Source organism: Rhipicephalus microplus, chromosome X (genome assembly GCF_043290135.1).
Source record: "Rhipicephalus microplus isolate Deutch F79 chromosome X, USDA_Rmic, whole genome shotgun sequence".
Taxonomy (NCBI): domain Eukaryota; kingdom Metazoa; phylum Arthropoda; class Arachnida; order Ixodida; family Ixodidae; genus Rhipicephalus; species Rhipicephalus microplus.
In genome coordinates this window covers 458,055,186-458,082,952 of record NC_134710.1, presented here as the reverse complement: position 1 = coordinate 458,082,952, position 27,767 = coordinate 458,055,186, and the positions used below count along the sequence as shown (strand labels likewise).

The 27,767-nt window shown below is 46.5% G+C and overlaps 1 protein-coding gene across 1 annotated transcript in view; it reads left to right on the top strand.

Moving 5' to 3' along the window:
* LOC142776651 (uncharacterized) overlaps positions 1-24,717 on the top strand; it is a 76,523-nt gene extending 51,806 nt beyond the window's left edge. The window contains exons 4-5 of the mRNA XM_075880648.1: positions 1,355-1,381; positions 24,595-24,717. Coding sequence (XP_075736763.1) covers positions 1,355-1,381; positions 24,595-24,651 — 84 coding nt within the window. The 3' untranslated portion in view covers positions 24,652-24,717. The remainder of the gene's footprint in view (positions 1-1,354; positions 1,382-24,594) is intronic.
* Positions 24,718-27,767: the final 3,050 nt, after the last annotated feature.

Genomic DNA, 27,767 nt, shown 5'->3' with positions numbered 1-27,767 from the left:
AATCGAAAGGGCCGGTTATGCAGCTGGCTCAAAGCCATCTGATTATGGCATAAAGCTTAGCGTATTCGGCAGCCCCCGGGAATTGTTGGCGCTGAAGCTGACCACGGATAAATGCCCAGAACAGCCTAACTGAAAACGACCAAAATGGCTAGACTATAATATCGAAGATGGCTGGAGAACGGAAGTGTTGTGCGTTTTCAGAGTATAAAACGCTTGCAGCCAGCAACTTGCAACTGCAAGGAGGTATACGAATCAGTGTAACGAAAAAAAAAACAGACGTGGTCGTAAGGAGCAACACCAAATATTGTCCCAGTTGTAGAAGCACAATGCTCACAAACTTCTCGTCAGAAGATGTGTCGATAGACAACAAAAATGGCGAATAACCACCGAAACGATTGCAAAACGCGTCCTCCATGAGAATCAAGCAGCGTAACAGCGATTTAGTAGGGGCAGATTCTCATCAGGCAGTGGTGTTTCGCTAATAACGTAGTAATGATAACTTAACGCTCCTTATGGGCCAAAAATCACGCTATCAATAACACACAGCGCTCTGGGCTCACCGAATCGATTTAGACTCTTGATTGTCCAAATTTTCCCTGAAATTTGGCCGGCTGGATTTGCCTTGCACTAATGCCTAAAAATGTTCCTTAAAATTTTTCTAAATGACTCAATTATGCAGCAAATCAACGGCTGTATGGTAAAATATTATAAATACCTGGTTGACAAGTGGTGGCCCACAATTCATTGTTGTGTCATGCCAGATTGAGCCCATCCCCTTGTCACTTCTTTGTGAAAACGACATGGTATTGGTAGCATAAAACGGCGTGCTTTCTTATAACCTACGCTTGTAACTAGCATCCTTGTGAAATGCGTGCTGAAAATAGGCATAATTGTCATGCCACTGTTCGTCGAGTTTCGCTGTTTAACTGTGAAGTCCATCCTTCTCTACCATTTGTTTTGTACGACCTTCCGTCAAATCGGCTACATGGCCTTCAACCTTAAAATGTTTCCGATTCCAGATCTAAATGAATCAAGAATATCAGTGCTATAATGTCGTGCTAACTGTGTCAGAATACAGGTTGGGATAATGGGGCAGCCCTTAAAGCACGCAATTTACTTAGGTGCAAGTTTAACAAGCACAAGTGGTAGAAATAGCAGGAGCTCTCCACTGCACTGTCTCTTGTATTCATGTCGAGGTTTGTAACAATATTTCTTGTTCTTGGTCACCTACTCCTGTGGCGCATTACCAGACATCATCAAACTCATGAGCTACTTCTTTGCTCAAAGTAGTTCGTCGTAAGGAGCAAAGCGTTTACAATACTCTGTGTTCACAGTGTTTTCTTTCTTATTTCAGTATGAAGACTTCATGGAGAATTTCACGGTAACACAAACTTTCATATGAGATATTTATTTGACTTGCAGTTCTAGCCCTCACGTGACCTCTGTGTCTAATGAGTGACTGTACGTTTGTAATGCTTAAATGCTATCGAGGTGTGTCCATATTTCTAATGAAGGAGCGGCAAGGTGCTCAAGGCACGGGTCAAGTGAATAATGATCCTGAGCACAGACTGTCGCAGGGGGAACGTAGCAGTTCATGCATAATTATGAAAACATATAATCTAAGTGAAAAAAGTTGCAAAAAGGGTGGAATTTATCAGTATTCGTGTGTGTCTATTATGATAATAAAGCGAAGAAAAAAGAAAAAGAGTGAGGATGACAAAGCGATGAGGGCAAGGAACACCTGATTGTGTGAATTTCTATAACAATTGCATTGGTCTATTTATGTATGTATTTATTTATCAAAGGTACTTTCAAGGCCCAAAGGCAACACAAAAAGGAGTGGTGTAAACAACTTTAAATGTTGTTTGAAAAAAAAATTGAAAGAAAAAAAGAAACAAAAAGAGGAAAAAGTTTACAGGGACTCATGTAAGGCGAGCTTGAACTCCTTTACGCCTGGTATACAGGCAATAAATGTGAAAAGGCGGTTCCAGGCGGTGCTTGTCCTTGACACAAATGAATCGTCATAAATTCTTGTGCGACAGGAGGGTAAGCCAATCTTAGAGCGATGGTCAGTCCTTCGTGATATAAATCGAGGTGGATGAAAAAGGGCGCCCTTCAAATGGCTGTTATAATGACAGATATTGTGAAAAATGTAAAGGCGAGACAATTTATGGCGAAATGAATGATCAGACATATTTAGGGTGCTCTTCATAGACGAGACGTGACACTAGATTGAGGTGAATAATTTGATAAGATGAAACGTCCTGCGTGATTCTGAGTGGCTTTGAGAGATTGAACGATAATGGCATGAGTTGGGTTCCGTATGGCGCATGCATACTCTAATTTGGATCTGACCAATGTTTTATACAATGTTAACATGAGTGACGATGGAGCAGAAGAAAAGTTACGGCGCAGATAACCGAGCATGCGGTTATTGTTGTTATTCACATATTACAAAAGAGCATTGATAACGTAAAAAAACTAGAGTACTCAGGGTTCCTCACGAGCATAGAACGGTTTAAGGCGCACCACATGCACTGGCGCCGCAATTGGGGCCGCTGAGAGTTCGTTATCCAGTGAAGGACAACGTCGTCGTGGAAAACAAATAGACGTTGAAGTACTCTAAGTGCCTTCAAGTATCGTCATGGAAATATCTTGCCAAGTCCTCCTTGGCACATCGGCGTCCAGACCCTCACACGTAAACTTGATTGGTATTTCACGTGACTTAGGAAAGAAGAGCAGATATACTAACACCCGCTTGTAGCACAAAGCCACTAGAGCAACAGGTGGTTTGCTTCTTCCCTACCTCAAAGCTTCCGGCACAAGGCGGCATTCCGCAGAACAGATTTGCATTCATGTGGTGTCGTCGAAGATAGAAGTGACAGGTGTCGATTCTTTTGCTGGTTCTGAAAGCGCAGATGGGCGAGTTGTCTGGTGTCTTCACTAAGCTTACCATAGACAGTGGCGTGAATGTTTTCTTCATTGGAGATATTGAATAACATCACATCGAACGTCGTTGCCAGGTTCCTTCCGTAGATCAATTTGTAAGGCGTCATCTGCGCCTTTTGTTGTACGACCGTACTGCGGGCGAAGGTAAATCACGGAAGGATGCAACCCGCGACTTTAGTTTAATATTGATGTACATGCATGGTGAGCATGTCGTGGATGTATTTATTCACTCTTTCGGTAAGGCCATTGTTCCAAAGGTGGTACACGTAGCCTAGCAGTGACACACCACCGTTATAGCTTGCAGTACCGACCGTGCGTCTATCGGTAATGAAGGTATCTAGGGGTGCCAAGACGTGCGATGACGTTACACATTAGCTTGGCAACCTCAGCGGTGTTGCCGTTGGGCAGGGACCTTGCCTCGTCGTCGTGAATTAGATAAACAGTAGCTACGACTATTAAGTTTTTCCCAGAATTTAACGTATTGAATGTCTCCAACAAGTGCATACCGATTTGCTGAAATGGCCGGCGAGACAGCTCGATGGGTTGCGGAAGTTCAGTAGACCTATTCGTCATTGTCTTTCGAACCTGACACTCTCGACAAGTCTATGAAGCGTGTGACGTTGGCAGTAAGACGAGGTTAGTAGACTGAACTTCAAAAGACCCAAGTATACTTCACTGAAATGAACGTTTGCTAACATGAATAGGGTCATTCGACGCCAACTGTACCAGGTTTGGCGCTCGACCACCTGCGATTTGCTTGAAGAAGTTAAGGACTACCTACTTAAAGCCAAATGCTTCTTTAAAATATTCTTTTGAAAAAGTTGTTCAGTATCGCATGGCTCATGTAATTTTTTTTCGAAAAGGTCTCAACGATGGGTCGTAAAACACTTTGACGAAAAATGCGTTCTTCCTAAATAAGGTCTCGACAAATTTTGACCTTTAGAACAATGATGAAATTTTCACTTATTAACAGTTTTATGAACATTTATGCTTTCATGAGCTTTTAATGCAGCCTCAAATACGGAGAATAGGGTCCAATTTGGCGACTTTTTAAAAAGAGAATGCTTTTCTTAGACGGGCTATGTGCGCATCCAGCGTTGTCCAGGGTAGTGTCTGCGTGCCAGCATTTGTGAACTATCCGCTTTCACTTCCTCTCCCTTAGCAACAGCTGCGGGCGCGCACGCTTATTCTTGCCGCTAGCAACCAGACCATTTGGTGCGAGAGAATGTTAGAAAGGGTAGGTACAGCCAGCGCCTCCTCAAAATAGAGGAGGTGCTGGTACAACGCTTTCCCGCTTCTTCTCTTGCTTGTCTGCTCGCACCTCACTCTCGACCATCCGTTGGTGGGGTGGATCTCGAAAGCATCCGAAAATGTGTGCTCGAGACGCCATTGTCAAACGCCAACGACGAGCCGAGAACACCGGCGCCCCACTCTCTCGTCCCCTCGCTCCCCACTCTGGACAATTTGCTGGCTGGGTGCCTTAAATGGTCTTTTTTCACTACTACCAGTGGAGTCGGCCCATCAGACGGGCGCAACCATCTTTTTCTCTCAATCGCAAGTCTACAGAGAGCCAAGAAACCCCTCCGAAAAACCGGCTTTCCGACTAAGCTGGCACCGGCACCCAACAGGACGAAACTCTCTCCACATTCACACAGCAGGAACGTACGGCCAGCACTCGCAATTCACCCTCGTCGAAAAAGCCTTCCTCATCAAAACACACCACGCCCGCCTCCTCTTCCCCCGCCGATCCATCCATGGACAGCCACACAGAGAACAACTGTCTGACCACTTCACCTCTAACCTCCTCCCTCAGGGTGAGTGACGAGAGGAGGCCCTCCCAAGAAGTAGCAGCCAGACGAACAGTGATCACTGCTCCCAACACAAAAACCCTCACTCCCCCTAAAGCCACTTTTGTTGCCACAGCACCAACTGAAACAGACGAACAGGTTGATTCAACGGGCGCGCCCAGCACTGGGAAAAGAAAAAAGTCCTCCGATCAGAACCCAACTGAAAGAGGCGGCATCCTGAGTTGCGGCATGGAAATGCTGGTTGGAAACAACGAGGTTGCCTTCCCCACACTTCTCCCACCAGCGCCCCTTCTGGCACAACCCTCTGCGCTCTGCTTGTGCCCGCTCCACCACGTGGTTCACCACTACCGAAAACGAAATAAAACGGTCCCGCATCGCGGTCGGCCACCAACACGGCTGTCCCTCGTCTTCTGTCGAAGAGGACGCGTGCCCCTACCAGCACCAAAAGTACTGTGGAGAGGGCTCTTTTTCGGCCAAGGCACAGAAAGGTGAACTTTCGAACCTGCAGACAGAAGGCCATCTCTTCACTACTTGCCGCGGTAGACGGTGTCGTTTGCGTTCGCGTAAATTTTCGCCGGAACGTTGTCACCGCCGATGTTCCCATCGGGAGCTCGCTGGAGCGCCTACTCGCGATCAGAGACATTTGTGGTATCAGTGTGCGTGCTAGAAGGGCCTCTAACAGCAACACCTGTACCGGTGTTTTTTTTTCGGTGTGAACACAGCTCTCGCGGAGGTCAATATACGCAAAATACACTGCGTGCGACCTTCTGATAACAGCGCATTTGTTCGCAGGAAAGAATGCGATCGCGCGTTTTTAGGGCACAGAACCACCCGCGGAGGTCTCCTTGTTTAGTGAAGGCACGATGGCTGCGACCAGTGTGGTGCAATTCTTGCGGTCACTACGGGCACGTCCAGGCCTCCTGCATGTTCGACCGGCGTTGTCTTCGCTGTGGTAAAGGCCACGAACAGTCAAAATGCCCAGAACCGGCGGCCACACGTCTCTTTTGTGGTGGAAAGCACGTCACCACGGAACTACGGTAACCTCGCTGGCAAAAAGAGCAGCAGATTACAGAGTTTGCGCTGAGGCCAGGAGAAATCCCGCCAGCCGGAAGGCACAGACGCATGGCTCCGTGAAGTTCTCTTTCGAGCAGGCCCGTGTTTACTACACAGCCAGGCAGAGGCTGCTGAACTAAGCCATCGCTGATGGCAGCTCTAACTACGACCTGCCAGCATCCGCTCCTGCCGACCCCTCTGCGAGCGCTCGGCGCGATTCGGCGATTGCCGTGCTCACAGCAGCAGTGAGAACACTAGTATTTCTACCACCAAACTCTCCTGCCTACACGCTGTGCGCCACTGCTCTTGCCACGCAACAAGCCCTAAACCAACATGGCTAGGGACCTCAGCAATAGCTCTAGGTCACGCATCCTGCAATGAAATCATCGTTCGCTGCGCCGCCGACATGCCGATTGGGTGGAGAACAAAGCTCTGCACAAATATGACATTCTCGTGCTGCCGGAGACACACGCGCGTGCCGAGGACCGGGCTGTTCAAGGCTTCATCATATACAGTGTACCGGCGACGTGCGCGCTGAGAAACTGCTGTAATGTGCCCTGCACCGATCCCGGTCATCCTCTTAGCTCACCCCGTCTGTGCGCGCTGCTATCGCGCACACCTGCATTACATGTGAACGTTTTTGTCTGATTACGCGGTGGAGTGCCTCGCAGTGACAGTGCGTGTGAATGGTCTGTACACCTCCGTTGCGTGTACCTACGTTCGCCCGAACTTCAACTGTGATCACGCGTTTGTCCCCCACCTCTTCGCGCAGCTGACAGCTGACTGCTTTGTGCGGGGGGACTTCAACGCCCATCACCACAGCTGGTGTTGCGGCCTGACTGAACTTCGGGGCCGGTGCCTGTCAGACGCGATTGCCACTGCTTGTCTCTGCACTATTGACCCTGGTTAACCGACGTTTTTGCGCTGTAACACACACCCCTCCATGATCGATCTGGCACTGGTGTCTCAGTCCTGCTCGTACATGTCGACACGAGCTGTAGACACTGCAAGATCGGACCACTACAACATCGTCGTTTCCCACTGTCACCCGTGTACAGTGTCGCGTGTACAGTGTCGTAAGGTGGCTTTTTTTTCTGCGAACTGTGTGCAAAACCATCACTTGCAGTGATCTTTTCGCTCACATAACTGAGTGCGCACGCTCAGCTACAACGCGCTGGCTTGTGCCTGTCAGCTCTCCGTTCCCTGACGTCAAACTCCTGAATCTGCGCGCCGCCCGGCGGACCGCCCGCTGAATCTGCGCGCCACAGCACATCGCGACACGCATGGACGGTATCGAACACTGGACAGTGCACAATCGCATAGACGCGGTCTGCAGACGACAGGCACGGCTACTCACGCGCAACAGCTGGTCCGGCGTCTACTCGTCTCCAGCGATCCTAGTCTCTGAGAGATGGCGCACCACGCCTCCTGCCGCACTCCACGGGGTCCCGATTCTATGGAAGACTTACGTTCGCTATCTTAGCCTCACTATAGACTACCGACTGAAGTGTAACTTAGCAGTGAGACGTGTGCATTGTGAAACACGCCATGTTAAGGGTACCGTGCGATGGATCCTCGCGCGAGGAACCGAATGCCCACCTCCTTCGCGATGGGCATCTACGAGGCCATAGCGCTGACCAATCTTCACTACGCCTTGCCCCTGGGCAGCTCTCACCACATACAGTGGCATGCCATCAATTCTAACCATCGCCGAGTGCTCCACGTGTGTCATGGACTCTTTTGTGGCTCGAGAGTCGCTGCCACACTAGCGCAGACATGCACCAGGCCGACGTCACTCACGGGTGCACTGCACGTGCTCTTTCACATTTAGTGCCTAAATCGTGCAGCGGATGGGGCTACCATCCTTTCTCAGCTGCGTGCACTGCCTGACTCACGCGTTGTATCTCTATTCGACACGTTCGACTCCATCGTGGTGGAAAATGCGCATGAGATTCCCCTGTGGCTGCCACTTCACCGAAAAGTACGCTCAAAACGCTCCACCCTTGCTTGTGCCACCGCTCAAGAAGCCGCCGCCAGAATGAACCAAAATCTAGCCGGTAGGGCACAGTTTTTCACAGCGACCTCAGCCCCACAAGATAACTCTGCGGCTGCTGCCTAAACAGCATTACAGCTGGCATTCAAGTGTCAATGCCGGCTCGTCAACCATGCCTCATCCACCATGGCTGAGCTGGTAGGCATCCACCTTGCTGTAGACCTTATCAATGAATACCCGCAAGTTCCACGCGGGGCTCTCTTCAAGGACTCGAGATCTGCCCTCCGCCAGCTCGCCAAGAAATACCATGCACACCCATTAGCACAGCGTGTCGTGTGGTTGCTGTACATGCTGGGCGATCGAGGCTGTGACGGTGTCCTTCAATGAATTCCGTCACTCGTTGGCATCGCAGAGAACGAGGCTGCTGTTGACCTGGCCAAAACGGAGCACGATCCCTCCATTCCTTTGTTAACGAGCACGGACTCCATAAACTCCGCGTCACAAAACCTGTGTGCGAGCTCGTTCGAGGCCATCCGCACCTACCTACGGCCCCCGGCTCTTCACCACGCCCTGAATTGGAGGGTATATTACCAGAAAGGAGTGCTCTTTCCTCTTCGCACTCAGGACAAGTTCCGTCTGGCCTTCAGATCGCCGACACCACCTCCTTGGTGTACCTTCGCCCTCCTGCATTGACTGTGGGAATAAAGAAACCTTGGCACATCTCTTCCTCTCCTGCCCAGCCCTCTCCAGGCAACGTAAAGCGCGCGCGCGTTCCTACAAGCAGCTGGGACGTCGTCTGCTACAGTGGATGGCATTCTCAGCCCTGTAGGGTTGGCCCATCATGTGCGCTCTGCCCTGCGCACCGTCCTCAACTTCATCGAGGTTGCACAACTGGCCGACCGCCTCTAGACCACGCCAACTCAACCTGACGGCGAGAAACTTCGATATCTGTGTCTGTGTATGTTCAGCTGCCAGTGCTTTTATATACTACCCCCCTTCCCAACATGCATTTCTCTGAATCCCCTCTAATTATTCTTCTATCTTTTGCCCCCTTCTCCCTCAAGTGTCGTGGTTCTGATGTTCTTGTCTGAGTAAGTTACTGCGTCACTTAACCCCACCCTTCACCCTCCTTCAATTCAAGAATCTTTTCTCTCAGTGCGTTGCCAGAAGACAGTGGAGACGAATGTCTGACGGCAACGGCGTCCTCTTTCGGCGCGAGAATTTATTCGCATTTTCTCACGATTCCATCGAGGAGAAAGAGGGGACAATTTTTACAGAAGGACAACACTGAGGGAAATAGTTGACGATAGTTGACATTACCATAATTTCAGATTGTTTTATTGTTGACCTAAAATATTTTATGTGCACATAGTGCGAAACTGTACAGATGGCGACAAAGTTGCGAGAATGCTCATTTTTGCACATGTTTGGTCGTACCTTGAGCATTGAGGCGGTCCTAGTAAAAACGTGCTCAGTAGCTGATTTACAAGGTTCCATTATTGACAACTAAATAAGAAGTTTTAATTAAAATACTTTTTGTTTTAAGCAAGAAAAACATTTTTTCCGTTGTGTGCCACCACTCTTGGTGTAAGCACTTGTTTAACTTCGTAGCATTGCGTCGTAGCCGTAAGTACTAGCTGTACAGTTGTGGCGGTCATCTAGACAACAACATCAACTTTGTAGGTGCTTATCTGAATTATTTACGAGCTAGCATTACCCTGATTGAGCAAAAAAACGGGACACCTACTAGACTGACGTTAACCACATGCAGTTGGCCCCAACGCGGTAGCGTAGTGGCTAAGTTACTCACCTGCTAGCCCACAGGTCGCGGGATCAAATCTAGGCAGCAGTGGCTGCATTTTTGATGAAGTCGAAATTGCTGTCGGCCCGTGCACTCAGATTTGGGTGCACTGTAAAGACTCCAGGTGGTCGAAATTTTAGGAGCACTCCACTTCGGTGGCTTTCATATTCATATGGTGATTTTGGGACGCAACACCACATATCAATCAATCATCAACCATAAGCAGCTGTCTGATAGCGGTGTGCATAGTATGCTTACTAAACACCGCGTAGTGACACCGATGTGAGCAAGAAACCATTGCATACACGCTTACACTTAGAAGTACAAATATCGCTATGATTAGGGAAGATTAGTCTTATTTATTCACTATGAATAAAAAATATTTTGCCTTATCGCTAAGTCGCAGCTAAAGCCAACATCATCGCATATGACTGACCATGTTGGAGTAGTGAAAGTTCGTGCATAATGCCAACTTAGCTCCAATGCAACACCTCTTTTACTTTTTACTTCAATGAATCTACCTTCTTTTTCTTCACTGTGTTTTTTACTTCTCAACTTACCGTATAGGTGACGGTGTGTTGGCCACGTCGGTACCACTTCCCCATGCGGAGTAAGCATACTACGCAGGTTCCCAGTGGACAGCTGCATGGGGTTTATTGCCGTCTAGTAGGTGTGGCGTTTCTCGTTTCCTCAGGGTAATATTGATATGTAAACTAATAAAAGAAGCGCGAATAAATTACATATTGTTTTCTAGACGATTCCCATGTCTGCGTAGCCTGTGCTTACCATTAGGAGGTAGAAACAGTGCGAACAGTGAGAGAGGTGACACAGAAATTCAAAAATTTTTTCTCGCAATCGACAAAAGCAATTTCTGAAAACTTTCTGATTCAGTAGTGAAGATTATTAGTAAATCTGCTTGCTAGCTCATTTTTAGTAGGACTGCCATATTATTAAATTTATGACCAAACATGTGGATTTATTAACGATTTCACGCCTTTGTGGCCACCTATACAGTTTCCTTCACACGATATAAACTGTAAACTAGCTTGGTGTACACTAAAAGCTTCTGAAAATATGCGAACGCCAACTATCACATTTTTCGAAGGTGGTCTCTCTGTAAAAAACTCTGAACATGGACCATACTCTTCAGATTCGAGGCTGCATAAAAAACCCACAAAAAATTAGAACTTCGTCAAAATGTTTTAAACGAAAAACTCTATTATTGTTCAAAAAGTGAAAATTGGTCCACCTCATATAACAAGAACGACTTTTTTGACCACGTGATAAAGAGCCATGAAGTCGAGCTTTCATAAACAAATGCGCATGAGGGAGCATTTTCGGTTTTATGTAGAGAGCCTGAAATTTTTTAGAAGGAACTCGCAGATAATCGAGCTGTGAGAGTTGCTGGGAGAGTTGGCGTGGAATGACGCAATGTTTTTTTTTACTCTTTGAAATACGTAACAGCACGGCAAACAGAATAATTCAAGTCAAACACGTGAATTGGAAATATATGAAAGAAAATATGTTATTTTCTTAGGACCGGCCTCAATAAATCGCCAGAAGAACGAGTCTACCCATAGAGTCTGTGTTTCTGTGCACTTCCTCGGGCTCAGTTGGTTGCTGTGATACAGTCTCACAACTTTTCAATATATGCTAGAGGTCCGACTCGAGATTCACGATGTGAGCCTCCCTGAGAGTTTACAACTTTTTGTCGTTTTCTTCAATCGTTGGTTCTGTACGAACAGTGGGCGCAATATTTTCCAAATTAGGTAGTTTTACGCAGACACCGAAGCGCTCGTGAGCCGTTTTCCTTTCGTGCATGAGTGCTTTGCTTCGGTGGCGTGGCATGCACAAGCGATATGTGGCCTGTTCGGGGGTAGATCGCGTCATCTACACCACTAATGCAGAGTGCAAATTTTCAATAAATCAATCTCAAAAATGAACCTGGGTGCGCAGACTAGATTCCCGCCACTGAAATATTGCCTGTCACAATGTTCGCTTCACTGAAAGATTATTCCTTAAGATGCAGAACAAAATGTGAGTGAATTTTCAAAAGTTTCTTTTTGTGAAGTATTCTTTTAAACAATAATCCCAAAAGTGACAGTTCACCGTAGTATTCATTTTGTACCATCGTGAGCATGCGGGCATGCATGTCTTTCTGTCCGCGTCTAAGTAGTGCGCTTTCATTTCTAAACAATCGTGTGGGCACATTCGAGTTGCCAAGCTGTCGGGTCGTCATTCAAAGCTTCTAAAAGATTTGAACGTACTGCTGAATGTACTACAAGAAGTCAATTGGCGTGAACTGGCAAGAAGTGGTTCTTTAGGAGAGCACCATTCTGTAAAGAAATCAACGTCAGTCTTCGCTTGACTGCTTTTGGAAAAAGGTTGCCTTGCCTTCGAGGTATTCGAGAAGACCATTGAGCTCTGAAGAGATTCGCTGTCTTTTGGCACAGTCGTCGGCATTTAGGTTCCCAAGAAATAGTTATCGTCCTGGTCGCTTTGCAGTGGCTGGTCGACGGGTCCGACAGGCAGTCCTGCTTTCGTTAGGACTTGCAAACAACGGTAACTTCAAATTCCTGAAGTCACGGGCTCCATCCTGCCACGCGACTCGAAAGGCTGTTCTAGTTATAGTTAGCCAACAAAACACGCGGTGGTCATCTACAACTTTGAAATGTTTGCTGTAAAAAAGACAAAACTTTCAGGTAGCGCCGATGATAGTGAGACACTGCGTTTCTGGTGTAGAATAGTTTGCTGCCACCTTGCGCATCGACTGATTAGCATAACTGATGACCCTTTCCAGTCCATCAGTCCTCTGAACTAGGACGGCTCCAGGCTCTAAGCTGCTTTGGTCGGTGTGGACTTTTGTGTAATCGTATTCGTCGAAGTGTGCAAGAATACGCGGCGTCTTCAGGTGTGTTTCATTTCTTAAAATGATTTGACTTTTGCCGTTCCCCACTTCAATTCCACGTGAACTTTCGTGAGATGAGGCAGTGAAAATTCCTTGTCGATACATCTGTAATAGGTTCACAAGATGGGGTGTAGGGCCATTGGGTTGGTGGTTGGCGGGAAGGCAGTGATGTTGGCTGTTTCTGTGAGTTGGCGTAAATTCTAAACTTTTTAATGGCGTGGCCCAAAAACAAGACCTCCTCGTACATGAAGCTGAACACCATATTAGTCTAGGGGTTTTTATTGCTGAAAGCATAGCTTGGAGGTGCCGCAGATTCTCGGCAATGGCTGTGGGAAACACAATGACGTCGTCCAAGTGCACGAGGAAAGTTTGCCATTTCAAGCCTCCTATTATTGTATCTATAACACGTTGGAACATTGTATATGCGGAGCTAGGACCGATGGGCGTGAGCTTCAATTCAAAAAGGCCCTGCGGTGTCATAACGGCAGTCTTTTCTGGGTCTTTCTCGCCAATGTTGGTTTGTCACTAGCCAGTCGTGAAGTTCATCGACGAAATGTTCTTCATGCTGTGGAATCGATCGACGACGTCGTCTGTACGTGACTGTAGTAGAGTTAGGCAGCCGAGCTGCCCTACTCAAAGAACAACAGTGTCAGTTGCAGAACAAGGAATCCTCTGGTTTATTCTTGGGCCACGCTTTTATAGGCATGCGGTTGCTTATCCACTGCCACGTCAGCGCAGCTGATGACGAAGTGGAACGTCACGCAGTAGGCGTTATCACATTCCTTCCCCCAAGATTGTTTATTTATCTTCAGTGACGGAAATCATGAGGCACGTATTGATCTGGCTCTTTCCGTGTACGCTGGCTTCTGCGCAAGGCTGGTGGAGAGTCAGAAGGCTCTTCCGTTGGCGTCTGAGAAAGTTCATCATGAGCCACAGGCAGGGGCGATTTCTGCCCCCCCCCCCTGTTAGCGGTGGGCCACCATTGTTGTCTCATCGGGAAGATGTTCTGCCATGTTCGCCTCCGGATGCGCCTGCTGGGGCGTGGTGGGAGCCTCCCGATGACCTGCAGAGTTCTCGGTAGCGGGTCGTGTGAGGGCCTCTGTACCGATCCTTGCTCCTGCATACTTGGAATAACTGCATGAGCGCAAATGGTCAACATGAACGTGCCGGACTGTGTTCAGTCTCCACCAGATAGGTCACTGGACTAACTGGCCGCAACACTTGCCCTTCCGTCCACGATACCTTCTCTTGCCTGACAGTTTTCACGTATACCCAGTTTCCACTAAATACACGAAAAGTCAATCTCCGTCCGTCATGCTGCCGTTTCAAAGTTTCCTACTTTCTCTGCATGTCGTCTCGAAACGTTGACCTCAGTAAGGACGACTTCATGCACAGCGTTCGCTTCAGAAACAGTTTGGCGAGACACTTGCCTGTTGCCGTGTTAGGAGTCGTCCGGTAGGCAAGCAAGAAGTCGTCCAGTCTCTCCCTCAGCGGCCTGCTGTTACTCCCCTTGTCGTGCATTAGCTGCTTGGGAAGGCTCCTCTTAACAGTTTGCACTGCTCTTTTTAGCAGCCCCATTGGATTCATGGTGGTACGGCGGGCTGTAGGTGCGCCGGATACCGCAAGCATCGAGGAAGTTTTGGTACTCCTGCGAAGAAAACTGGGGACCATTATCAGAAAGCAGTTGCTCAGGGAATCCGTAGGAAGCAAACAAGCTCCGCAAGCGGTCAATAGTCTTCGCGGCTGTAGTTGATTGCATAGGAAACACTTCGATTCACTTTGAAAATGAGTCAATGCACAACAGCGATGATGTGTTTTTTCTAAGTCAAAAAAAATCCACATGCACTCTCTGCCAGCATCGGGCGGGAAACGGCCATGGCTCCAGTGGGGGACAAGGAGCGTTGTTTTGCATCTCTTGACAAATTCTGCACCTTTTTACTGCTCTTTCTATGTCTACATCGAGCCCCGGCCACCATAGCAGACTACGTGCTAGCATCTTCATGCGTGACGCACCGGGGTGTTCTGCGTGCAGCAGTCCTAACACCGCGTCTCGCAACTTTGTTTGCACGATAACCCGACTTCCCCAAGTGACACAACCTGCTGCCAACGATAGTTCCAAACGCCTATTGTAGTACGGTACGAGCTCTGCATCTTCGACTTGCGCTGGCCATCCTTTCAAAGTATATTGATAAACCTTGCTAAGCGTGCGGTCATACCTGCTTGCTTTAGCGACATCCTTAGCACTCAGTGCCGTTGTTTCAAAAACAGTGAGAGTATCTTCTCCTCCGTCTTGGTTCCACTTGAAATAGGCAATCTCGACAGTGCATCTGCAACTTCCATTTCAGATCCCTTTCTATATCTCCATTTCCGATGGAGGCGGAAATGTCGTCGGCCCGTGTGCTCAGATTTGGGTGCACGTTAAAGAACCCCAGGTGGTCGAAATTTCCGGAGCCCTCCACTACGGCGTCTCTCATAATCATATGGTGGTTTTGGGACGTTAAACCCCACAAATCAATCAATCAATCCTTTCTATATCTCAAGTCGTAACGATAAGAAGCCAAAATTAAAGCCCATCGTTGCATGTGAGCAGCCGCTAAAGATGGAACTTGCTTTCCTGGCCCTAAGATGCCTATCAGCGATTGGTGGTCGGTGAACAACGGGAACGTCCGCCCATATAGGTAGCGATGAAATTTCTTGAGGGCAAAATGGATCGCCGACGATTCTCGCTTGATCTGGGCATAGCCACGTACAGCTTGCGACAGTGTTCTGGAGGTGAAAGCGACGGTTTTTTCTGTGCCATTTAGAAGTCTGTGGAAGAGAACTGCGCCGAGCCCATACTGCGATGCATCACAGCTAACAGCCAAGGGGATATTTGCATCGTAAAAACCGAGTACTAGGCTTGTCGTGAGAAAGTTCTTCGTTTCTTGAAACGCGAGAGCACATTTTTCTGTCCAATTCCAACGCTTTCCTTTCCCCAGAAGCTCATACAGCGGCGCAGCTTTGGTTGCCAAGTTAAACAGGAACTTTGAGCAGAATGTTACCATTCCAACGAAAGACTTTAACTCCATTGCATTTTTGGGCCCGGGTGCATTCTTTATCACCCTTACTTTTGACCCAAGTAGCTTGATATCCTCCGCTGAAATTCCGTGGTCTGGGTAGCGAACTTCACTGCAAAAGAGCTTGCATTTTTCCATGCGCAGCGTCACATTGTGATCGCGTAACCGGGTCAACACTTCTTCCAGCTTCAGCCGACAGTCATCAATACTTGACCCTCCTATGATATCATCGATGTAACATCCTACTTGAGTGACTCCCTTGAGGATCCTGTCCATGAGTGACTGGAATATGGCAGGAGCACTTGTGATGCAATAAGGGAGCCGCTGGTATTGGTATAGGTCTTGGTGTGTGTTTACCGTTAAAATACCTTTGGCATCTTCGTCAAGCTCCACTTGCTGATAAGCGGAAGCAAGGTCAAGAACGCAGAATACCTTAGAGCCTGCTAAAGTTGTGAATAAGTCTTCTGGCAGAGGCAGAGGGTAGTACTCAGTCAGTAGCGCAGGGTTCACTGTTACCTTGTAGTCTCCACACAGCCGTACTTTTGCTTCTCCATCTTTTGGTACCACCTCTAAAGGAGTTGCCAAATCGCTTCTTGTGACCTTTTTCAACATCCCAGCACGCTCTAAGGAGTCCAGTTTCTGAGACACAGCGTGCTTCAGCGCAAACGGCACTGGTCGAGCCTTGCAAAATACTGGCTTGCTGTTTGGTTTGAAAAGAACTTGCGCTTTATAGCCACTTATGAACCCGATCTGCGGCAACAACACTGCCTCGAAATTCTTCATTATTCATCCACATTTTGATCTTGCTCTACGGCTCGACCTTCTAGCCAGTTTAATTTAAGCTTCCTCAACCAGTTGTGACCAAGCAGACATGGCAACTCTCGACCACCACCTTCTACTATCTACACAAGTAGGGTATGAGATTCATCACAGTGTTCAACTCGCACGTTCACTGATCCTACAACCGGCACTAGTTCCCCTGTGTATGTCCTTAAAGTAACAGTCGCTTTCTTGATAGTCAGTTGAGGAAATTCGCGCTGAAAAACGGATTTCGGCATGACGGTGACGGACGCGCCAGTATTTATTTGCATCTTGAAGGCTCGTCCTTCAATCCTGACAGTGACAAAGTAGGCAGACTTATTGATTTTATACTGTATATTTCTTGCTATTCATCCGAATCCTCTGCCGGACTATCGATTGCATTCAGTGCCTTTGTTCTGCCGGGGCGCTGCCTACACATTGTTCGCAAGTGACCTTGCTCCCCGCAATTATGGCACTTATACTTGCCATACCGGCAACTTTCCGAAGTATGGCGTTTGCCGCAACGGAAACACTCTGGGCACTCCGTTTGCCACAACAGCTGTCCCTGCGATGACTGCTTTGCCTGAGAGCATCAACTTCTAGGCCGGAGCGCTTTTGTGAACTACCTTGGTGTTCTTCCAACGACAATGCCCGGGTTTGTGTGGAAGCTAGCTCACGGTTTAAAGCAATTTTACACGCCTCTTCGAATGTCGATTTTTCAGCTGCGAACAGCTCGCGTTGTGTATTTGTGCAGCGCAGCCCGGTGACAAGTCTGTCTCTAAGCGCTTCGTCGAAAAACTTTCCAAACTCGCAACTTCTGGCGAACTGCTTTAGCTGCACCACGAATTTAGCCACAGTTTCTTGTTCTAACTGCACCCTTCGGTTAAATCGGCCTCTTTCGGTTATCACGGCCTTTCGGGGACTGTAGTGACCTTTCAACAGAGTCGTCACCTCGTCATACGTTTCGCTGGCTGGCGAGTGTGGTATTAACAGGTCCTTCAGAACCTCATACACTCGAGGGCCTACAACTGTCAAGAAAACAGGTAGCTTCTTGCCTTTCGTCGCATCTTTTGCCGAGACAGAAAGCTCAAATCTTTCCAGGTAGGACTCGAAGCTATCCCTCCTTTCATCAAAAATGTCAAGTTTTCCCACCTTCGTCATTGCAGTGACACCCACGCAGTCGTCGTCTTGACTTCAGCAGCAACAGAAGCACGTGGAAAGCCGACCGGATCCCAACCTTGTCGCCAGTGTAGTAGAGTTAGGCAGCCAAGCTGCCGTACACAAAGAACAACAGTGTCAGCTGCAGAACAAGGAATCCTCTGGTTTATTCTTGGGCCACGCTTTTATAGGCATGCGGTTGCTTATACGCTGCCGTGTCAGCGCAGCTGATGACGAAGTGAAACGTCACGCAGTAGGCGTTATCACAGTGACGAGGATACACGTCCTTCGTAACTTTGTTCAGGTGGCGATAATCAATCCACAAACGGGGTTTCGTCCTCCTTTCATGACGGCGAGCGTGGAACAAGGTTTTTCAGCGTGCTGGCACATTACCTTATTACACGTAGCACGTAACATTATTACACGTAGTAGCCTTTAGTATCCGTCGTAGTTTCCAGTGGCACTGGCTCCCACTCCCACATTTAAATGGATTAAATGAACTACGCACATGCTCCATAAAGTGAACGGGCGACGCGTTAATCGAAGGCTGCAGGTTCTGTCCCTGCGAGTGGTAAGCAAAGTTTTGGTCTACTTATCTTTTCTCACACTGGCACAACAGTTTCTACAGTTAATTGGCCTCTAAACCACATCGAGTTCAATTGTGAGACAATATATTCTTTCTCACTTTCACTACCAACCCTAGGAGCACTACATCTTTCTCGCCACCTAATTATCATTAAAACGCGTGAAATGTCAGCACTAACATTTAACGCAGACAGAATTTAGGAAACCCTAAAGTTTGGCCTTTAGAAGTTGAACGCAATAGTGACAACCTGTTGCTAGTGCGTATTTCAAACACTTTATGCATGAAACATTTTTAAGTTTGCTATGCACCTACTATGCGTGGCCTTAAGAGAATAGCCGCAGTAGCTTCTGTGGCTTCTATAGGGCACTCTAAAAACTAAGAGAGCGCTGGGCACTCTGTTTAAAAGAGTACTTTTTTGTCCCATATTTCACTCCCTTTACCAGAAGGAATCACCTCTTGTTCAGGCAGAGTACAGCGATTCTCCTAGAACAGGTCAAAGCACTCCCCCTCAACAGAGTTACATATCGCTGCCCGAAACAGAGCAGCATAACCACACCGGTGAAAGTAGTAGTACACCTCACAAAAAAAACCAGAACTTGAGCCGAAATGGGGCTTTTATATGTTTTTAAGAAATCTCAACGCGCGATTTGAAGGGATAGTTAAGTATGAGCACTACAACAAAAAAGTAAAATTTAAACAAAAAACAAGTACGTGTGGGACTCACATCCTCAACCTTAGTAGGAACTGCGTATTGTAAGCTTCACACGCTAACCACTACACCACACAGGAAGACGGTAAATTTGTGTTTATTTATGTCATAGGCAATGTTGTACACATATCTGCATTTCCTTGTTTAGACTCCAGCACCAGATTTGAGTGTCTCCAGGCTTCTCAAAACCATACGGATTGTAGCTAACGTGTTTACTGTGCTTGTTTTGTGCTTCGTGAGATCACAACGTCTATCTGACACGTTGTTTTACAGTAGAAAATGGAAGAATAGCGCAACCGATTATATGAAGGTAAATTGAACTGACTCACGAAGTGGTTAGTCAATTCTGCGTACAAAAACATTGCGCTTCCGAGGAGTACACTAAACAATTTAGAGTTTTGTACCACCTTAAACGTATTTTAGGTCATTCTTGTTCACGTTCTACGACTAAAGCGACCCTATTTCACTGCCATATCATACGTTAGTTTTACGACACTATCGCCTGTGTGCGATGGTAAAAGCGAAAACATGAATAATATATAAAGAGAATGCCTAGCTGTTTCTAGTGAGTTTTGATCGTGACCTATTGATTGAAATAGTATTTACTCACTCCGGTACGCAAATGCAAGGCTAACAACGTGGATATTAAAAGTTCCATTTGCCTTCTAGTGCGCTGAAATTCACTTCCGCATGTGTAAACGCAGTTCTTTTTGTTATTCGTCTCTAACGTTTCAACGAACAAATCCAGTACGTTTTACTGCATATATGCGTGGTTATTGGGTTGTGCTAATCACTCACCCTGTGCCCACGCATCTAAAAGTAATTAGGAGCAGGAGTAAAACCGCGTTTGACTCTCCCATTACTGATTTCGAAGAGAGGAAGAGTAGAAATCTGTTTCACTCTCGTTGCATACAGAATGAAAATGAATTTTATTCTATCTGACGTATTGCGAGGGTAGAAGAACACTGTGAAGAGTAACTTTGCCTTTTTACTCCTGCATTACCCTCCGCAGTTTTTAGAGTGTCGGGAACCAGCTTCAAACTATAGAGCTGTTATTGATAATCACAAATTCTGATGCCCATTTACATTGGAGGCTTGTACCATGCACTATTTTACTGCAATAATTCATGTTGCATTGTGACGCGTGTATACAAATTGGGTGTGTTTCAGAGGCATGAAAGCTACTTTCACTGCATTTCAAGCAGAAGGAGTTCTTTTTACTTTTTTATTTAGCAGAGGCGTGGCCCTGTGATAAAGCATCCCCTTGCCAAGAAAACGATCAGGGTAAGATCCCCACACAGAGCCAAGCAACCCTGTTTCGGTCCCCTCTCTGCTACAGAACTTTATATTATTTATTTTGTTTGCATCTTTCTAAATTATTATGTCACGTATAAGATGATGATTTTCCGCTCGTAACCAACGACGTCGACACAGACACTGACACCGACGCCGGCACCGATGCCGACACTGGAATTCCGTCGAAACGAGTTCTTTAACGCTATCATGTTACTATTTTGCGCTTTTCGATTAGACGCTGCTTTCTTTGCTTGTGCTCTTGCAAACAAAAAAAAAACGATGCGGACTCAATTTCTCGCGCACGGTATTCAGTCGGGACATAGCATAGCTGGCTTGCAAGAGAATGACAAAACTGAGTGCGAGACATTTAACAAACGATCGCTCTTGTATATTGACTGATGGAAAGCATAAATCAACCTAATGTCACGTGAGATTCTGCTGGCATCACGAATTTTTTCCTCGAAGGCAGCCAACGCCAAGAAAGATTAACTCGCAACACGTAGTTTCCTCTTCCCGGGCTAGGGGACCTGCCCTTGGTGACCTGAGAAAAACTGCGACGATTAGATGAACTGTCTCGCGCAGGATATGGAGAACGTGATCTGGGCGTTGCTGAATTCCGCGGTGGGGTGTTCATAGGAGCATCGTTGTACGTGCGTCGACCGTCATACGTACTGTAATAAGACTGGCGAGGAAATTTCGATTACTGAGCGTCGCGATAACAGCAAACTCTGCAAACGTGTCCTGATTCGCCATTATGAAAGCATAGTGGTCGATGGTCAACGGTACGCCAAAAATCAGTTTACTGAGACAGGTAAATCAGTGGTTACTTATTAGTGAACCACGTTGTAGGGTTCGCGTGCTGACCATGCGTCACTCGTCTTGTCGGTGAGATTGGCGAGGTCGTGAAAGTCGCCCGCGCTGAGAGCGGCTTTGTTTGCACAGCTGGGGGTGGTTCAGTCATTGCAGTCGGTGGTGGCGTAGTTAAAACGACGGGTCAGTGGACTGCATCTGTCTTAGTAAGATGTCGTAGCACATCACCGTAGCTTGAGGAAGAAAGAGCCTGACGGTCCTGAAGCCGAGCTGTCGAAGCTCCTCTCGCAGAACCTCACTGATGACTTCCCGCAGAAGCCTGTGGTTGCCGCAGAGAGTCGCTGCAGCCATAATGGTACTACTCGCTACAAAGTTGACCGGGTGATGCTGGCGGTATCTTTGCTGTAGAACCCGTTGAACGGCTGTGGCTTCTTTGGTGAACTCTGTTACGGTGGTTGGTGGATTTCTCACAAGCCCAGCAAAAAGTTGATCCTTAACGCATCGCATGAGATACCGTAACTTTTTTTCTTTTTGTTTCTGCATCTCGGAGTCTGCCCTGCGGTGAAGATGAATCATGTCCTCGGCGGACATAATAACGCTCTCATTTGGTTTTTAGATTCAAACTTGCAAGCCTCGCTGCGCATTCTCTTTTCTGTCCAGACTAATAAATGTGTAATCAGCTGTTTGCAGAAGTCGTCCCACGTAGCCAAGCTGCTTTTCCGGTTGATGTATCACTACTGGGTGTTGTCTTTCAGGTAGAAGTAGACATTCGCCAGCTTATTCTCTGGGGTGGCCCTTTGGCTGTACCTCGCAAAGTGTACGAACTGGTCCCAACAGTCTTGGCAGTTTTCATGATCTTCATCATGAAAACAATTGCAAATCATTGAATTTTAAAGTGGCTTGTACTGTGAAGCTGCAGTGGCCTTAATGACTGAAGAAAGCAAAAGATTTTGGTGCTTTCTCGCAGGGGATTGACTCGGTTGAAAAGCCTAGCTGACCGCGACTGTGAAACGGGGGATTGGTGCGTCGACGCATGGTTGCGATTCCGGGCTTCAATGTCGTGTCCACGAACGGGTGCAAAGCTTGACGACTAACCAGCACCTCCACAGTGTGACGGTGTGGGATCGACGAGCACACGAATAATCATCGACAAATACACTTTATCGCTCACAGAAGACATTGGAACGTCCTCTTCATTCTAGCAATCGACAAAGAACACTCGCGCTGTTTCTTTGTCGCCGCCGCTGGCATATACGCGCGGCAATACAAACGCAACGTTAAGCTTCACATAGAAGGCTTGTCAATTGCTGGAGGATCTGCACGAGCTGAGATCCTGTCAGCCAAATCCGAAATCATTGTTTCGATTGCCACATAAAACAACATCGAAAGCCATGAAGCTCGCGGCAAGTGCACCGCTCATCGAGTAGCACTATTCATTGGAGCATTTTTACTGATTCGAATTGTGCTCTCGAACATGCTGGAATCGCTTCACGTCGTGGCTCTCAAGATCAATTAGTGCTAGAAACACAACTGTACAATCAACTAATAGACAAAGCACAACATGTAACTTTTATGCGGTTACCAAGCCACCGTGGCATCACAAGTCGAATGAGTGTGCCGACGATGGAGCTAAGCAACACGCCATGAAAATGACGTGATGTAACCCATTTCACCATAACAAAATGACACAGCAGCAAAGATTGAAATTTTGCAGATCTCATGAAGCCTGAGAATTGGTGTTATGTGATGCATGCCAAGGGAAGGTGGTTTTGTTGCAATATTTTGTTGAGAGAAACGTTACAAAAGGACGCCACATATATGTGAACAAATGTTGTATGTACGAACCTATGTCACGCAGTCTTGTGTGTTGCATATAACTAGTTATTTACATTTGGGTAACGATGCTCACAGCAACATACGTATTAGCAACACCAGACGTAGTAAGCTGATACAAGACGCTTATGCTCGCGTAGATGATATCTCGGAACACTGCTACATAAATCGACAAATGTCGATGGTACTTAATTACAGTAGACGTTGGCCGGACGTGGCGGCTGTACTAGAGGAGTCTATGTGTAATGATTAAAAAGTTGGATAGCCGGCAATGAAAACACGCGCGCGTTTAACCGCCATTAAGCCTGCATAGTGTTTTTTGTTCAAACCTTTTCGGGACCTGATGTGTCTGAGATATTAAATGCTTGACTGTTATGCGCATAACTCTTGAGTTCGGTTCCTTCTGGGACCTTGATATTTATTCTTTGCATTCGTCGGGTTAACGCTGTCAATGTGAGCTTTTTATTAACTCTATCTCCTTCAATTACCAATGTCTGTTCTCCCCGTTCCTGATTATATATATACTGCCAATCGACGTTGGCAGTTATAAAGTGCCAATAACTTGTGCCCGCATATCTGTCACACATACCCTTCCGAGGTTTACGGTATATGTCAAAGGTGTCGAGCGAAAAAGTTTTGAAGACGTGCACGTGACAATTGCCACCGTATTCATGTCATGACCAGCGAGCTATTTTCATCCAACCATCTTAATCTACCTATTTGAATATTAGTTTCGCCAAGTTATGGTGTTGTAGACGAGAATGCCCAGAGAAGGCGGATAGATACACAGACAGTTATATAGATGGATAGATAGATAGATAGATGGATAGATAGATAGATAGATAGATAGATAGATAGATAGATAGATAGATAGATAGATAGATAGATAGATAGATGTTCAATGTGCCTGCAATACGCAAAGGAAAGACTGTTATTTAATACACTCGCGCACGACTTCGCAGAGTGTATGTCAAATCTGCCAAATTTTCTCCACGCTCGCTTTTCCCGCCTTGATGTATGTGGCCTACCCAGATGGGAGACGACCGTTCTCTGCCGCATGTGGCATGGAATGTCCTTTACAAGAGCCTTTGCTTGCCACATCGCATGGGGAGATGGTGCTGCCTATTACCATTGCAGTCCTGACTACACCATTCAACATGAATTGTCAGAGCCCTCAGTACACGGGTCAGAGACAGCCCCACCCAGCCGTGTTTTTATGCGTCTATAACCAGCTGCTTTCACAGAAATCGATTTTGGAATGCCAGATGAATCGAGCTTAACGCAGCAAAGCAGCGAAAACGCTGCGAAAGTTTCTGCGAGCTGAACGCCTCGTTACACTATTTTCACACTCGTACCTATGTTTCCCTCATCTCGTTCTCTTTCCTCTTTGCCCTACTTTTCTGTCTCTCCTTACTCCTTGGCCATTGCAGGGCAGCAAAGGAGACATTTATTCTCGGGTTAACCTCTCTGCCTTTCATACCTTTCTCTCGTCTGTTGGTTTTTATTGATGTCAGTCTATCAAAGAACAATAAGCCCTTAAATGTCCCCTTCTTTCCTTAATAATAACTTGAGAAGATGCGGTGCTAGCCATATTATAATAACTTCTTTAAAAACTTTTGCCAACCTCTTCAATACACGCCCCGCGCACCCGAAACGTACTGTGCAGTGCTTAAAAGTGGTAAGTTTTGACATTAATTGCGAGAAAGTGGAGGTTGTGGAACTTGAAAGAAGTCCTATCTACTACGCTTACAAAGACGCTGGTGGCGTAACTTCTCTGAACCACTGAGTAGCCTACCACAAATACTGTTATGCCAATATTTCTTTTTGTTTCAGCCCGAAGTCAAAGCCGCCACTGCAGCTGCTTTATCGGAGTGCGAACGGTCGGCGTGAAGTGGCAGCAAGCAAAAGGGCTTTTGAGAGCTGCCCAGCAACTTCACCAACATTGTTCAATAAATCTTTAACACTAAATGAATTATCCTCGCAGATGTCTTTCGTTGAAAAAAAAACAAAAAAACGCACGTAACACACAAAGGTCGTTTTTTATTGCTGTGTGCATTCATCAGTAAAAGTTTAATTGTAGGATTGTTGAACCAACGTGTGCACTTTAAGCCAAACTTTGTGAAAAAAAATCACAGGTCAAGTAAACTTGCATCTATTACAGAAGCGTCTCTTTTACGGGTAATACTTCAGTATACGTCTTCGAGAAAGAAAATTTACCGAAGACCATCATTAGAAATAGTCAACAGATCTCGTGCATTGTGGAAATCATGTAATGCGAAGGTGTAAACGAGCAGCTGCACACACTGCCTTGTCTTCGATGCATATCAAGGCATTCATCAAATAGTTATCTAAACATACACTAGAGGGAACTCTCGCCCTAGAATCAGAGGTAGAATTCCAAATATGCTGATTAAGACATTTTGTCCGAAGTCTAAGCAGGCTTTGAGAGAGGCAGTGAGCAAACTAATAATTGATGGAGAAGTTCCCGATAGATAAAACTTATCAGGTTGAGCATGATCTATAAAGGAAAGGGGGACAAAGCTGACATGAACAACTACCGTCCTTTAACACTGACAACAGTGGTCTACAGGCTGGCGATGCAGATTATAAAAGAAAGATTGCAGGCACGGATAGAGCATGAGGGGGTGCTGTGGGGAATTGCAGAATGGGTTTCGGAAACACAGGAGGTTGGAAGACAATCGGTTCTCACTGACGCAGTGCATCGAAATAGCAGGAAAGGAACACAGGCCCCTGCGGCTAGCATTTTGGATATCAAGGTAGCGTACAATAGCGTGGTTCAAGAGGAATTGTGGGGAATACTGGACACAATAGGCGTGGAAGATGTAGTCACTAATCATTTAAACGATATCTATAATAGTAACAAGGTAATTATAAAGTGGAAAAAACAGGTATCCAAGCCTGCAGGGGTAAAACGGGGGCTTAGAAGGGGTGTCCCCTGTCACCATTATTATTCAAGATGTACCAACAACGATTAGAGGCCAATTTAGAGGGCAGTGGACTGGGCTTCAACCTCTCTTTCGTCAAACAAGAAAAAGTCATCGAACAGGCATGACCAGCATTGATGTACGCAGATGATATAGTGCTAATGGCCGACATTAAGAAATATTTGCAGAGATTGGTGGACATCTGCGGTAATGGGGGAGATAGGTTTGATTTCAGATTTTGTAAGGAAAAATCAGCAGTCATGATTTTTGATGACAATGAAGATAGTGAGCTTAGAATACAGGAGCTCACGCTAGAGATAACAGATAAATACAAATATCTGAGCGTATGGATAAGCAATGGGGCCGAGTACCTAAGGAAACACGAAATATACGCGTCGACTAAAGGTAACAGGAATGCAGCGGTAATGAAAAACAGGGCACTGTAGAATTACAATAGGTATGATGTTGTGAGAGGAATATGGAAAGGTGTCATTGTTCCTGGTCGGACGTTCGGCAATGCGGTCTTGTGCATGAGATTAGAAGTTCAAGCAAGATTAGAAATTAAGCAACGTGGAATAGGTAGGCTTGGCTTAGGAGCTCACAGGGTTACACCAAAACAGGGAGTACAAGGTGATATGGCATTGGGATGGACATCATTTGAGGGTAGGGAAGCTAGCAGCAAGAAAATACTTCAGAAGCGATTGAGAAAAATGGGGGAGGAGCGTTCGGCTATGAAGGTATTCAGCTAGTTGTACATCAAGAATGTCGACACAAAATGGAGGAGGCGAACAAGAAAATTGACTGGTAAATACATAGAAAGCAGCAGGTTGCCAACCAAAAAGAATTTTCGGTTAAGAAGAAGGTGAAGGAAACTGAGACCGATATGTTGAGAATTGGCCTGATTAAGAAGTCCGCACTAGAGATCTATCGAACTTTTAAGCAGGAAATTGCCTAGGAAAGGATCTATGAAAATATTCGGGGTAGTCCTCTACTGTTTAAGGCCAGGACGGGAGTATTGCAAACCAAGACATATCGGGCCAAATACGAAGGCGTAGACACGGTATGCAGTGCGTGCGGAGAAGAATAAACTGCCGAATACTTGATAATGTTTTGTAAAGGGCTTCACCCTATAGTTCAGGATGATGGCGCAGAGTTTTTCAAAGCACTTGTGTTTAGCGACAGGGAGGGCAAAATAGACTTTAAGCTGGTAGAATTCACTAGATGGAGGTTATCTGATTGGTGGCTAAAGTGAAGGCACGAAAGAAATTTAAACCGCTCACTGCAAAGTGCGAATGCTCAACCTAACTATTTAAGGGGAAAAAGAAATCTTGTTTTTGATTCATTAACTTCTACAGTTTGGTGGCGCTAGTCAACGCCCCATATAAAAGGTACAGCCATATCTATCCATCGGAGGAAGCTGCAACGCATGGTGCTTCAGCGAGCATTGAAATGATGGGTAGTACGCGTAATTGTCTAATTATTGTACTTCTGGCTCTGTTTGTGTTCGCATGGCTTGGAGCTGCTCTGTCTTGAAACAAAAATGAACAATTGTTCAGCCGTTGCGCTTCACCGCCTGATTTGTTTGAGCTTACTATTTCAAATCAGGTCACGAAGTTCAAAATAGTTCATTCTTTTCTGCGAAAGAAAACAGAAACACAGTAATGAAGGAAGTGACAAGAGTGATTCGGCGCCCGCAAGTACAAAGACTAGTCAAATCTATGTACTACTCATCATTACCAGGGCCGTTGAATGATCGCCGCGCCAGAGTCCAACGCCAGGCAACACCAGAGGACAGCTTTCGCTTACCTCTCACCGTATCTATATGCGATAGAGGCAGGGACAAGAAATCGGTCACAGACTTTTGCAAGAGCTACAAGATTATCGCGGCGCGCGAGCGCTCACAAATGACTTCTGCTTCGCGTTCTGCCCTTCGCCCAGTCTGGCTCCGCCGCACAATGGCGTCGTCGCCATTCTTTCGACAGTTGGTCTCACTTTGAGCAGCTATTCCTCGCCGAATTTCTTCTCCCTGACGACGTCGTTTGCATGAAAGTTGAAATTCGC